This window comes from Puma concolor, chromosome A2 (assembly GCF_028749965.1).
Source record: "Puma concolor isolate L17-30 chromosome A2, mPumCon1.1.hap2, whole genome shotgun sequence".
NCBI lineage: Eukaryota > Metazoa > Chordata > Mammalia > Carnivora > Felidae > Puma > Puma concolor.
Window position 1 is genome coordinate 16,325,681 of NC_141668.1, and position 13,483 is coordinate 16,339,163.

The window sequence follows — 13,483 nt, forward strand, 5'->3', positions numbered from 1 at the left end:
CCCCCTCCCCCTCAGTTAGCGCTTTACCTTAGCTAAATTCCAAATACGTGGATAACATTTTCATTCATCGAACCTGTCTTTTCTTCAGCTCTTATCTTTAACCTTTCTAACATCATTAAAGCCCCTGGCTCCTACTTCCTAGAAACCATTTGGATTCCTTGATATCTCCAGATCCTCTTATCTCCCTGATGCCCTCTGGATATAACCCGCCACTCTTCCTCCTCCCTCTGTAGATTTTTGTTAGAATCGGGAATTGTCTCGTCCTTACTGCCTTAGCTTCAATTATGACGTCTTTAAAGATATAACCTAAAATTTAACCTCTAGGCTACACTATGCTACAAAAAAGAATGAGGACAGGGGCGCCTGGGTGGCTCAGTCGGTTAAGCGCCCAACTTCAGCTCAGGTCATAATCTCACAGTTCGTGGGTTCGAGCTCTGCGTCGGGCTCTGTGCTGATAGCTCAAAGCCTGGAGTCTGCTTCAGATTCTGTGTCTCCCCTTCTCTCTCTGCCCCTCCCATGTTCATGCTCTCTCAATAATAAATAAAGGTTAAAAAAAAAAAGAGAGAATGAGAGATCTCAGTATATGAAGTAAAATAAAAAAGCAAAGTAGAAAAGTAAATCATGCTAGTGCTTATCTAAGAAAGATGGGGATGGGTGAAATGACACTTGCTGATATTTTTTAAACATAAAATTACTTAAAATTACATATGAAATAATATTTTAAACAGAAGAATAAAGGAAATTAAATGGCTACCTATAGGGTAGATTAAACAGTGAGAGTCTAAATTCTCTCAATATACTGTATTTCATAAATTAAATTAAAAACATTAAATGCCTGGGGCACCTGGGTGGCTCAGTTGGTTGAGTGTCCAACTTCGGCTCAGGTCATGATCTTGCAGTTCATGAGTTTGAGCCCCACCATCAGGCTTTGTGCTGACAGCTTGGAGCATGGAGCCTCCTTCAGATTCTGGGTCTCCCTCTCTCTATGCCCCTTCCCCAATCATGCTCTGTCTCTCTCTCCCTCTGTCTCTCAAAAATAAATAAATGTTAAAAAAAATTAAATGCCTAAAAATCAAAAGCAAATTAAACTATCAAGTGGGTGGTTTAACCACACAAAGAATTATTTATTTCAAGTAAACTTTAAAATATTACACTGTATGGTAACTCATGTTTAAATAAAAACTTAAAAAAAAAGTACGATTTGATTGACCATCGCCAGTGCATGCATGTAGTAATTGCTGTGTTCCTTGCTTTCTATTTTGACGGAAACAACTCTATAATTTCTACTTTGAGCACCATCTCTATTCTTCTATACTCTTACTCTGCAAACTGCATTTATGCTTTATGAGCTGGGTCCACATTGGATTCTAACAAGAGATGGTGCTGGAGGGAGACTGCAGTGCCAGAGGAAGAAGTACTTGATCATCTTAGCTGTCTTTTTATTTGCTTGCATTCTCCGTGAACATCAGACCCATCAATACTGCCTCACCCTGGCAGCAGCCGTTCCCTCCCCCAGCAGCACTTAGCACCAGACTACAGTTTTTCCAGTCCTCATGGAACCAGCTTTGGAGATACTGACACCGTAGGCCAACGCCTGCTCCTCTGAGGTCTGCAATCCCAAGGCTGAAACATCGCCTCTTCAGAGGTCTGAACTGACGTTCCACAAGACCCTTCTTCTAACTTTGACTAGTTTCTCCTTTTTCCCTCAGCCGCTTCCTTATGGTTGCTATCTCTATGATACTTTAAGTATTTATTTACCTTTCAGTAAACAAGTTTATATCTAGTTAATTTTCAGGATTAAGATGGTTTCTGATTTTACCAAAACTGATATAGTATACCCTATAATATAATGTATAATATATATATTTGGAGAAAATAAATGATTTTGTCACTGTAATTAAGAACCAAGATTTCCAATACTGGATGAATGAGATAAATGTAAAATCAAAAAAGTAAAACCTACAAATCTAAATTGGACTCACAAATATCAATATACACCACAAGTATATATTGATATTTGTGAGTCCAATTTAGATTTGTAGGTTTTACTTTTTTGCTTTTACATTTATTTTATCTTTTTTTTTTTTCCTAGACAGTTGCTCCTTGTATATTTTCAAATACTAGGCACCCATTACCTCATAAGGAAGCACACTTTATTTTTGGAGAGTGCACTACTGAGCCAGATGAAATGCCTCCTCTTCTTAAGGTCTTCCAGATACAAGAATCTCAGAGATATACGTTATGTCCTCCCTCAGTAACTTCTCATGAGCCTCAAATCAGGCTGTTTGCTTAGTAGTGGAATACATTCATATTTGGTAATCACAGACTTTACTCCCTCCAATGAATGTGAATTTTCAGCAGATCCACGACTCTCCTGATAAATAAGCGGTCTTCTTGGTGCTGTTCACATGACCCTTCCATGGCAGTGAGGGTAGGGAAGGGAAACAGGGAGCCTTCTGTGACCCTCAACAGGGTCAAAGTAGAACCTCAAAGAACGGCTGCACTAGAGATGATCCTGACTCTGGTTATCCTAAGGGACAGCCCAGAAGGCAAGGCTACAACCCTTATTTCTCATATACTCTGCATGACACCAGGTCAAGCTACTAGCCAGCTCTGCAGAAAACTAACAGCAACAAAAACGTCACAGTTGGACATTTGGTATCATAAAGAACAAATACCTGTACACCAAATTTTTATATTATTATCTACCGGTTTGGGTATCAAGGGGATGAAGATTTAGGTTTTTTTTTGATGTAGAGAACAGACACTTGCTGTTTGAACTCTTGAAGTTATTTCTCACATTTTTGCTCCAGAAATTTGTTCATTTGGTAAGTATATTCTGACCACTAGGCTCCCTTTTCTGTTAAAAAATTTGCACCTATGACTTTTCTAAAATCTCAGCCTTCTTAAAAATGCTAGTTTCCTTACTAAGGTTTACAGTTTTCTATCATCTAATACTCACTTGGCATTCTGTTTATCCTTTTCCCTGTCACTTAATAAACATTTCAGAAACTCTAACACGGTTCTTTCCAAAATTCCATTTGTTTGAAGATCCTTTGACTGTGCCCCAGGAGATACTATGTGGCCTAAATTCAAAACCAAGCCAGATGGACTTGTTTATTCTTTTTTACTGACATATAATTAACACAGTTATATTAGCTTCAGGTGTACAATTTTAGGATTCAATAATTCTATATATCCCTCGGTGCTCAACACTGTAAATGTAGTCACTTCTCTTTTTTATTTTTATTTTTTTTTTTATTTTTGGGACAGAGAGAGACAGAGCATGAACGGGGGAGGAGCAGAGAGAGAGGGAGACACAGAATCGGAAACAGGCTCCAGGCTCTGAGCCATCAGCCCAGAGCCTGATGCGGGGCTCGAACTCACGGACCGCGAGATCGTGACCTGGCTGAAGTCGGACGCTTAACCGACTGCGCCACCCAGGCGCCCCATCACTTCTCTTTTTTAAAGTGAATACCCCTAGCACCCATACTGTGGTCTCCAGATACCATGTGTGACTAAAAGCAACCAAAGATCCTAACAAAATCTCGTCAAAACACAAAGTAGGGAAGACAGCAAGGACTACTGCGATTCTATCAGAATGACTCAGGAATCAATGTGAGGCTCCTATTGCCAAGATGGCACAATTTTATCATCAATTAAAAACAACTAACTACTACAACACCTTTTATATTAAAAATCCATGAGTTCATAAAGATACAAACACACCACTCATTAGTTATCTCCGAAGAACGCTAAGAAACTAAGTCACTATTCTAAAAATTAGCAACTAAAGGAAATGAACCAAGTACTTAACCTACCTTTGCTATGTATGTAACCAAAGAATAAATGAAGGAAGGCTTCTGTTTCTCTTCCAGATAAGAAATATAGGGGAATGGCAGAATGAGAATGTCACAATTTTTCAAAGCCCTAATTTAATATGAAATCATGGTGGTGATCATTAATGGTCATTGACATTAGAAAAAAGACAGATAAAACTCATATGCCTCCTGATTGAAGTACACACAGACATATGGATGAAAGTATTCTTATGCCCCCTAACCCAAAAGGACCTGAAATGAAATCAGCTTCTACCTATTTACTGTCAGTATACACAAAATACAGGAAACAGAGAAGCATGTTAAATGACTTTATGAAGATGGTCAGCAAAATGCAGAATAAGGCTAACTCCACAGGACTAACACCCAGTTTATCTAACAAATATGTTTAAAGGGAGGAAAAAGAAAACTAGTGAAGTAAAGGGGTATTTTGAGATTAATTAAAAGATAGATTTGAGACAAATCAACCAAATGCACTGTGTAGGCCTTAATGGATCCTTATAGAAACAAACCACTGTTTAAAAAAAGAAACCATAAGAATTAGAGACACATATCACTGGGTGTTTGATGATATTAAGGTTTACCTGTAAAATTTTTTACATGTGAAATTGATATGCTGGTTAGGTTTATAAAAAAATATTTTTCCAAAGAAGTACTGAAAGATTTATGGATTAGATTACCCTCAACATAATATAGTATGTGGAAGGGTGTCAGGATAAACATAAAACAAGAGTTGATGGCTACTAAGCTAGGTATGTGTACATGGGAGTTTGTTATGTGAAACTTTATGTCCCTTCTCTTGGTAATGCCTAAAATTATCTGTAACAAACATTTATTAAGCTTTATCTTTGTTCAGCTATGAACTATCCTCAGAGCTCCAGTTTGACCACAGATGACATCACCTTAGTCTCAGAGGCAAACTCAATCACATTCAAAACCAATTCTCTATCTACTTCCCTTACCTCTTAATCTCTGTGAAAAGCACCACCATCTTGGCAGTGAGGTCCCTCTCACCTCCACATCCAATCAGGTACATCAAAACCTTGTGTGAGCTGTAACTTATCCCCTTCCTTCTCGTATTGCCACTAGGCTAGCTCAGCTCTCAATACCTTTTGCCTAGGCCTTTCTACCTCCAATTCATCCCACATTATTACCTCTCTAGTCTTCATTCCCAAAATATCCATAACAAGTACCCTATTCCTGAACCAGGTTTAACACTCTCCTAGCCTCACTTACCTACATTGAAGATGTCAATTTGGACTCTATTTCTAGTTTAACTGATTATAACTTCTTCCTATTATGTTTCTGTGACCAAAATAGAGTCAATAAACTTACTAAAAACTAATTGATATACAGAGGAAAAAAGCAGCCTCTTAGATTTGTCCTTTAGATTAGAATCCCTTCAGTTCTCATCTCTTATCATCGTCAATTCATATCAGATCATTATTCCATCCTGTTGATTATTTATGCTGCTTTGCTTTTGAATTTTCTGGATTGAGCATGCACGTGTACTACTAGAGTTCAAGTGATATGACTAACAAAGTTTATGTAGTATAAATATAATCATATATGAAAGTGACATGACACTCTAGAAGACAAAAAAATCAGTAGTATTCACAGGGAAACTTTCAGAAGAGCTAAGTACTTGACACTGTAGTTCACATATAACTACATTTCTATTCTTTAAAGCTGGTTTCACAACAATTAGCAAGTTTATTCTCTGCATTAAGCCCTGGTTTGGCCTTTGATGAACTGTGGATACTTTGTTATTATCATTTTTTACTTTTTTTTTTTTAACATTTATTTATTTTTGAGAGAGATAGAGACTGAGCGTGAGCTAGAGAGGGGCAGAGAGAGGGGGAGACACAGAATCTGGAGCAGGCTCCAGGCTCCACAGAGCCCGATGTGGGGCTCGAATTCACGAACTATGAGATCATGACCTGAGTTGAAGTCAGACGCCACCCAGGCGCCCCTGAACTGTGGACACTTTTGAAACAAAAGGGGTATTTTTGTTAGTAACAGATGTATATAAGATGAGCCCTAAATTCCCACAGTTCCCCCAAGAAACCAACAAGAAAAGCTGAAAGTGAAAAGTACAGAAACTTAGCTATGTGATTAGTAAAGTGTCTTAAAGATTACTTTTTAGATTTTTACATTTTAGATTAATAATCATTTTCTTCTCATAGATTCAATTCCTTCACAGATCTAGTGTGCTAAATTAAAGGAACTGCCTAGAGAAATCATCAATCAATCCTAATTCAAAAGTAGACTAATATACTACGCTTAGTGTACGCTACAGAATCAATCCCAGCTCACCTCCACGAGAGGCACTACAGTTCATCTTCCAGGGACTGGACATCTAGATAGATCTAAGGGGCCAATAGAAATGTTCTACATGTGGGATATGGAAGTGGGGAAAAGAGAAAAACACCAGTGGGCCTCTAAGCGCAATACCCGGACAATGTTACCAAATGAGGCTTTCAAAGAAATACCATGCAGAAATTTTAAGAAATTTTTTTCTTAATACCATTAAGAAATTTTCTTAAACTGTGAAACCATACTAATCAAAGACATGCAATTTTTCATATGTATCATTATAGAGTTCATCATTAAAACAGAAAAAAATGAAAAAAGGGGTCTTAAAATTTAGAAAATCTGTCAATATATAGTAAAATTGCAAAAAAAAATGAAATACATAGAGTAAAATTACAAAAAAAATGAAATACTATCAAATACAGAATAATGGTTTCCTCTGAAGGGAAAGGGAAGGTGAGGGTACAAGCAAGGCTTCTGTATTGGCACTGTTTTAATCCTTAAGATGAATTATTCATTATTCTTTATATTCCTTTTAAAATATTACATAATTTGATAGACATAATGGTCAAAAGGGGGTCAGACACCTTTTATTTTAGCATCCTTCAGTAACTTAGGCTGCTTCATTAAGAGAAGGCAATATGGGGCGTCTGGGTGGCTCAGTCAGCTAGGCGTCCGAATTCAGCTCAGGTCATGATCTCGCAGTTCGTTCGTTCAAGCCCCACGTTGGGCCCTGTGCTGACAGCTTGGAGCCTGGAGCCTGCTTTGATTTTGTGTCTCCCTCTCTCTCTGCCCCTAACCACTTGCATTCTGTCTCTCTCTCAAAAAATAAACAAACATTAAAAAAAAAAAAAAAAAAAAAAGAGGAGGCAAAACATTTTAAGGCTTAATACACTTACCTGATTAGACTTTTCTACTGTACTGCTGGGAACCTCAGTAGTGTCCTTCACAAAAAAATTATCTATGATGTGTCTCTCTGCACATTCTTGGCTGCAAACTGGACATCGAATGACTCCAACTGGGAAAGACAAAATTGCGTTCTAAGTTTTTTTGGTTTGTACAGCATAATGATTTGACTGTTTGTATTTAAATGCAAAATGATCACCGCGATAAGTTCAGTTAACATCTGTCACCATGCAGAGTTACAAAAGTTTTTGTGAGAAGAATTTTCAAAACACTCTCCAAGCTACTTTCACATATGCAATACAGTACTGTTAACTACAGTCACCATGCTATATGTTACATCCCTATGACTTATTCCTTTTATAAATGGGAACTTGTACCTTTTGACCCCTTTCATTCATTCCACCCACCCATGATCCGCTACATCTCAGGCAACCACCAATCTGCTCTCTATATCCATGAGCGCTCATTCTAAAGTTTTAATACAAAAATACAAAGCACTAAATGAGCACATCTCACTTAAACTGTAACTGGGTTCTTTTACAATGTCCACTCTCTTCAAACTCATACCTGTCACTACTTAACACAAAGCAATTCAGTTTATACACATATATGAATTATAAGTATGCATGTGTGCACCATAAATAAAGTAGGTGTGGAATATACCTAATAATGACTAAAACTTCATTATTCTAAATGAGATTCCACCCGCCCCCCACCCCCCCCCCCCCGAATAAGCATCCCTATGGGCTGCTCTTTTTATTGTTTAGCAACTTCTCCTAGCAGTGGTTTTCAAATATACATGTGTAGAACCACAGGGGAGATGTTTAAAAGAAAAGAGTTCCAGGGGAAACTGAGTGGCTCTGTCAGTTGAGTGCCGGACTCTTGATTTTGGCTGAGGTCATGATCTCACAATTTGTGGGACTAAGCCCCGAGTGGGGCTCATGCTGAGAGCACAGAGTCTGCTTGGGATTCTTTCTCTGCCCTCCCTCGTTCACACTCTCTCTCCCTGAATGAATGAATGAATGAATGAATGAATGAATACAGAGTTCTGATTTTCTCTGGACCTATTGAACCAGGATTTCTGAAAGGGGAGCACAAAGATACTTGTTTTGCTTAAAATCTCCATGGGAAATTATTAAGAAACGCTATTTAGTTTCCTTTAACAAGTGCAAACAGTGTTCCTTTTAGGGGAGGAGAGAAATCATCTTCCATAGTACTTGGGAAATCAATAAAAAATTATGAATTGATTAAGATCTAAATTTTTGACTAAAATATTAAAAATCTAATATTCATTTGATGCTGTAATTTGTACCAAGGAGACTGCAATAATGTTCCCGGGTACATTTTTTTGGAAAATGAAATGCATATGAATGAATACAAAGCAACCCAAAGGCCATTTTCATTTGTATATACAAGCACTATTTTTTTTAATTAAAAAGAACCTATTTTACTTTACAATAGCAACAAAAATATACTAACTACTCAGAAATAATTGTTTTAAATATATAAGGTCATTGTGGAGAAAAATGGTAAGCTAAATTTAGAAACCTTTAAAAATATCTAAGAAAAATCATGTTCGTGATGGTAAAGATACCAATTCTCTCCAAACATCTATACATTTAATAATCCCAATAGGAATTTCAATAGAATTTTGATAAGCTGGGAGACATTGTCTACCAAATAACAAGACTTACTCTAAAGCTATAGTAAATAAAATGGTGTGAAATTTATGTAAGGATAAAAAAATGGAAAAGAATACACATAAAAGGCTCACATATAAGTACATTTTATACATGACAGATGTGGCACTAGAAATCAATGGGAAAAGAGATGAACTTTTCATGGTGCTATAGTTCTCTAACATGGGAGGGGGATGAATTAGATCACTACTCAGTTAAAAACAATAATTCTTTTAAAAGATTAAGAACTTTAAAACTTTCGCAAGGAAATGTAAGAAAACATCTCTGTAACCTTAGAGCAGGAATAAAATTCTCAATCAAGAAACAAAAAGCAAGAGATTAAGGGAAATATTAATGAATTCAATTTCACTCAAGAACTACAGCTAGTCTAAAGATACACCCAACACATGCTGACAAAGAATAATAAAAATCCACAAATTAGGTGACAATGCATTTCTAAAAAGAGAAAGATTGAATAAGCATATTTTTCCTTATACCTCCAGATAAGTACAGCTAAAAACTCTAGGCCTTCTATATGAAACAATCGTAAGAACACTGAAAGGTAGAGAGAAGGCGGCAGACTAGCTACAGATCTCAGAACCCAAGGAACGACAGTGGTAAGTTCACTGGATTTTCTTTTAGCCCCATGTATTCCAAAGTGGATGTTCATGAAGTCACCATCCTAGGAACATCAACAGGTGTAAACAAAAAAAAACTATCCCACAGAAACCTTCTGTGGAAGGAAGGTCCAGGAAAGGGGGAGCCTACCAAGACAAAACTTTTAGACAATAACTGCTCTACTCCAGCCAAACACCACAGATAAAACTGTGCTCCCTTTCCCACCAGCGCAGGCCCAGTGGGAAGCCTAGACTTCCACTAGCAGAAATCAAGTACCCCCACTACGCACTGCTGTGTGTGTCAGAGAAGCCTGGTGGGGACCCGGGGCTTTCATCCTTACTGGGCGCTAATGGAGCTTTCATCCTGCAGTGTCAGTGGAGACCACATGAAGAGCCTGATTTTACACTTCCAGGAAATAATGAGGTACTCCTCTATCTCTACGCTGGGATGGAGTTAGAAAAGGCCTATTGGGGGGCGCCTGGGGGGCTCAGTTGGTTGGGCGACCAACTTCGGCTCAGGTCATGATCTCACAGTTTGTGAGTTCGAGCCCTGCATCGGGCTCTGTGCTGACGGCTCAGAGCCTGGAGCCTATTTCAGATTCTGTTGTCTCCCCTTCTCTCTGCCCCTCCCTTGCTCACGCTCTGTGTCTCTCTCTCAATAATAAATAAATGTTAAAAAAAAATAAAAAGAAAAGAAAAAAAGAAAAAGCCTATTGGACATTCAGAACTTTTACCACTGCCTACCAGTAACCTCCTGTCCCTCTGTCCCCACTCCTTAGATGTGTCAATAAAGAACACATGAGCAGCAGTTAATAGACATCCATTTGCCCTATCAACCAGGGAGGTATCAAGAAGTACCAAGAGACTTCCACATCATCTACTGGTAAGGAGGAGGCCCTCCTCTTCCAGATGTCAAGGGAGGCAGAGTAAGGAACACAGACTTCAATTTCTACCTCATAAGAGGCAGAAAATAATAAATATAAGGGCAGAGACCAATGGAATTGAAAACTGAAAAGTCATTGAAAGAAAAAGCTGGTTATTTGAAAAGGCCAATAAAATTAACAAACTTTCACCAAGACTGAAGATGACAAAGGAGAAGATATAATTTAGCAAACATAAAGAATGAAAAAGGGAGTATCACTACAGACCACATGGACATCTAAAAGATAACAGAGGAATACTAACACTAGTCAGAGAAATTTAATGATGTAAGTGAAACAAACTCCTCAAAGAGGGCAACCTACTATAACTTACCCATTATGAAATAATTTCAATAGCACCCTAACTATTTGGAAATTGGCTCTAAACAAACCAAAGTACTTAGGTGTAAACCAAACAAAACGTGTATTGGACTTATACGCTGAAAACTACAAAACTCTAAGGAGAGAAATCAAAGAAGATCTAGATAAATGGAGAGACATAAAGTGTTCACGGACAGGGATAATCAGTGTAATAAAGATGTCAATTCTCTTTAATGTGAGCTGTGGGTTTAACACAATTCCTAATATGCTGGCAACATTTTATTTGTAGATGCAGACAAGATTAGTTTAAAATTTATATAGAAAGGCAAATGTACAATAATAGCTAAATCAATATTGGAAACAAGAATAGAGGAACTGTTCTATCCAATTTCAAGACTGTAATCAAGAATGTCTGTTACTGACTAAAGGATAGACACCAATGAATAAAACAGAACAGAGAACTGAAATAGATTCACACCAGTAGGGTCAACCCATTTTTGACAAATGCGTAAAAGCATCTTAATGCTGAAGGTACAAAATGCTGATGAGAGATATATTGTGTTCACAGATTGGAGGACTCATTTCAGTAAAGATGTTGATTCTCCCCAAATGGATCTACAGATCAATATACTCCTATCAAAATCCTAAACAAGATTTTTTTAGAAGTATAGACAAGGTTAATCCAAGATTTATGTGGATAAGGAAAAGAACTAAAATAGCTAAAGCAGTTTTGAAAAAAAGAAAGTGAGAGGAACCACTAACCAATTTTAAGACTTATATAGATAGAGTAGTTGAGACAGGGTGGTATTGGCAGGATAGACACATAGATGAAAGGAACAGAATAGAGCATCCAGAAATACACCCACACAAGCCCAACTGATTTTTGACAAAAGTGTGAAAATAATTCAGTGGAAGGAAATACTTTTCAACAAATTACACCGGAGTAACTGGGTATTCATAGGCAAGAAATTGAGCCTCAACTTAAACTTTACATTTTATATAAGATTAACTCAAAGTGGATCAGATTTTAATACCAAACATAAATCTATAAAAACTTTAGAAGTGAACAGGAGATTATCTTAAGGGCGTAGGACTTGAAGAGTTCTTAGACATATCAACAACACAACCCATCATTAAAGAACATGGATGAATTTGATTTCATCAAAATTAAAAACTTTGCTCTGAAGATGGAAAAAAAAAAACACTACACAATGGGCGAAAATATTTGCAAACCAGAGGTCTGACAAAGGATACATATCTACAATATATAAACAACTCTCAAAACTCAATAAAGGAACAAACATCCCAATTAGAAAATAAGCTAAACACATGAAGAGATATTTTACCAGTGGGGATATATACATGTCAAATAAGCACACGATAGGATGTTTCACATCACCAGCCATCAGGTAAACACAAATTAAGATTATGACAAGATACTAATACATAGGTATTATCGCTATTTTGGATCTCTCATACAGTCCCAGCAGGAATGTATAATGGTACAGTCACTCTGTAAAATAGTTTGGCAGTTTCTTAAAAATTAAGCATAACGTTAATCATATGAATTGACAATCTCACGCCTGGACATTTATTTGGTGTTCTCCTTGTATATACTGCTTTATATTCCTAAAGATGAATAAACAGATCAGTAAATCTTGTTGACCTGATCAAGGTCACAGAGCAGTGGAGCTATGATCTAAATTCATTGCTGACTGACCCAAGCGCAGGCTCCGTACTACTACACTTTACAAAAATATTTTAGAAAACATGGGTTAATAGATCACATCATTTTGACAGATAAGATATTAGTCCATGAATTAAGAATCCTATTTGGCTCTCTTTTCCTCCCTGGCTGCTTGAAGCTCAGCTGCCATCATGAACAACATAGTAACTATCCAGACCAGTAAGTTCATGACCAACTCATTACTTCAGCAGAAACACATGGTCACTGATTTTCTTCACCTCAGAAACCCAACAGTACCTAAGCCAGAAATTCGGGGAAAACTAGCCAAAGTGTACAGGACCAAGGAGATGTCTTCTTTGTATTTAGATTCAGAATCCACTTGCTGGTGGCAGGACAATTGGCTTTGGTATGATTTGTGATTCCTTGGATTATGCAAAGAAAAATGAATCCAAACATAGATGTGCAAGGCATGTCCTAAATGAGAAGAAAAAGATGTCAAGAACACTACGAAAAAACTCAAGAACAGAAAGAAGAAAGTCAAGGGGACTGCAAAAGCCAACGTTAGTGCTGACAAAAAGAAGGGGTAAAGATCCTGCAGTGACTTGATCTGTGGTGATCATGCAGATTTTTCATGAGAGGATTAATAAACTAAAAACTTTAAAAAAATAATCTCATTTGTGTAAGGTGCTGAATTTGACCTAAATCAATTTAAAATCCAAATAAATGCTAACTTAACAGTATCTTTTTAACCATAGAGTTAATGGGGAAATTTAATTAAAAAAATTTTTTTTAATGTTTATTTTTGAGAGAGAGAGAGTGCAAGTTGGGGAGGGGCAGAGAGAGGGAGACACAGAATCCAAAGCAGTCTCCAGGCTCTGAGCTATCAGCACAGAGCCCGACATGGGGCTCAGACCCACAAACGGTGAGATCATGACCTGAGCCTAAGTCGGGCGCTTACCCAACTGAACCACCCAGGAGCCCCTAATTTTTATTAAGATTTTATTTTATTTTTTAAAAGCAATCTGTACATCCAATGTGGGGCTCAAACTCACAACCCAAAATCAAGAGTCCCATGCTCTACCAACTGAGCCAGCCAGGTGCCTCAGAAAATGTAATTTCTATTTGACCAAGTGTGAGTACATTTATAGTTCCTCTGCATATATTGGTAGAGATTAGCATCCAGAATATATCCTTCCAGAAA

At 37.4% G+C, this 13,483-nt stretch overlaps 1 protein-coding gene and 1 pseudogene across 2 annotated transcripts in view; one reads left to right on the top strand and one right to left on the bottom strand.

Moving 5' to 3' along the window:
- Positions 1-13,483, bottom strand: part of TRIM24 (tripartite motif containing 24) — a 131,743-nt gene that overhangs the window by 62,570 nt on the left and 55,690 nt on the right. For both annotated transcript variants that reach the window (XM_086689126.1, XM_086689120.1), the window contains exon 2: positions 7,052-7,170. In XM_086689126.1, coding sequence (XP_086545252.1) covers positions 7,052-7,170 — 119 coding nt within the window. The remainder of the gene's footprint in view (positions 1-7,051; positions 7,171-13,483) is intronic.
- Positions 12,474-12,888, top strand: LOC147583027 (small ribosomal subunit protein eS24 pseudogene; annotated as a pseudogene).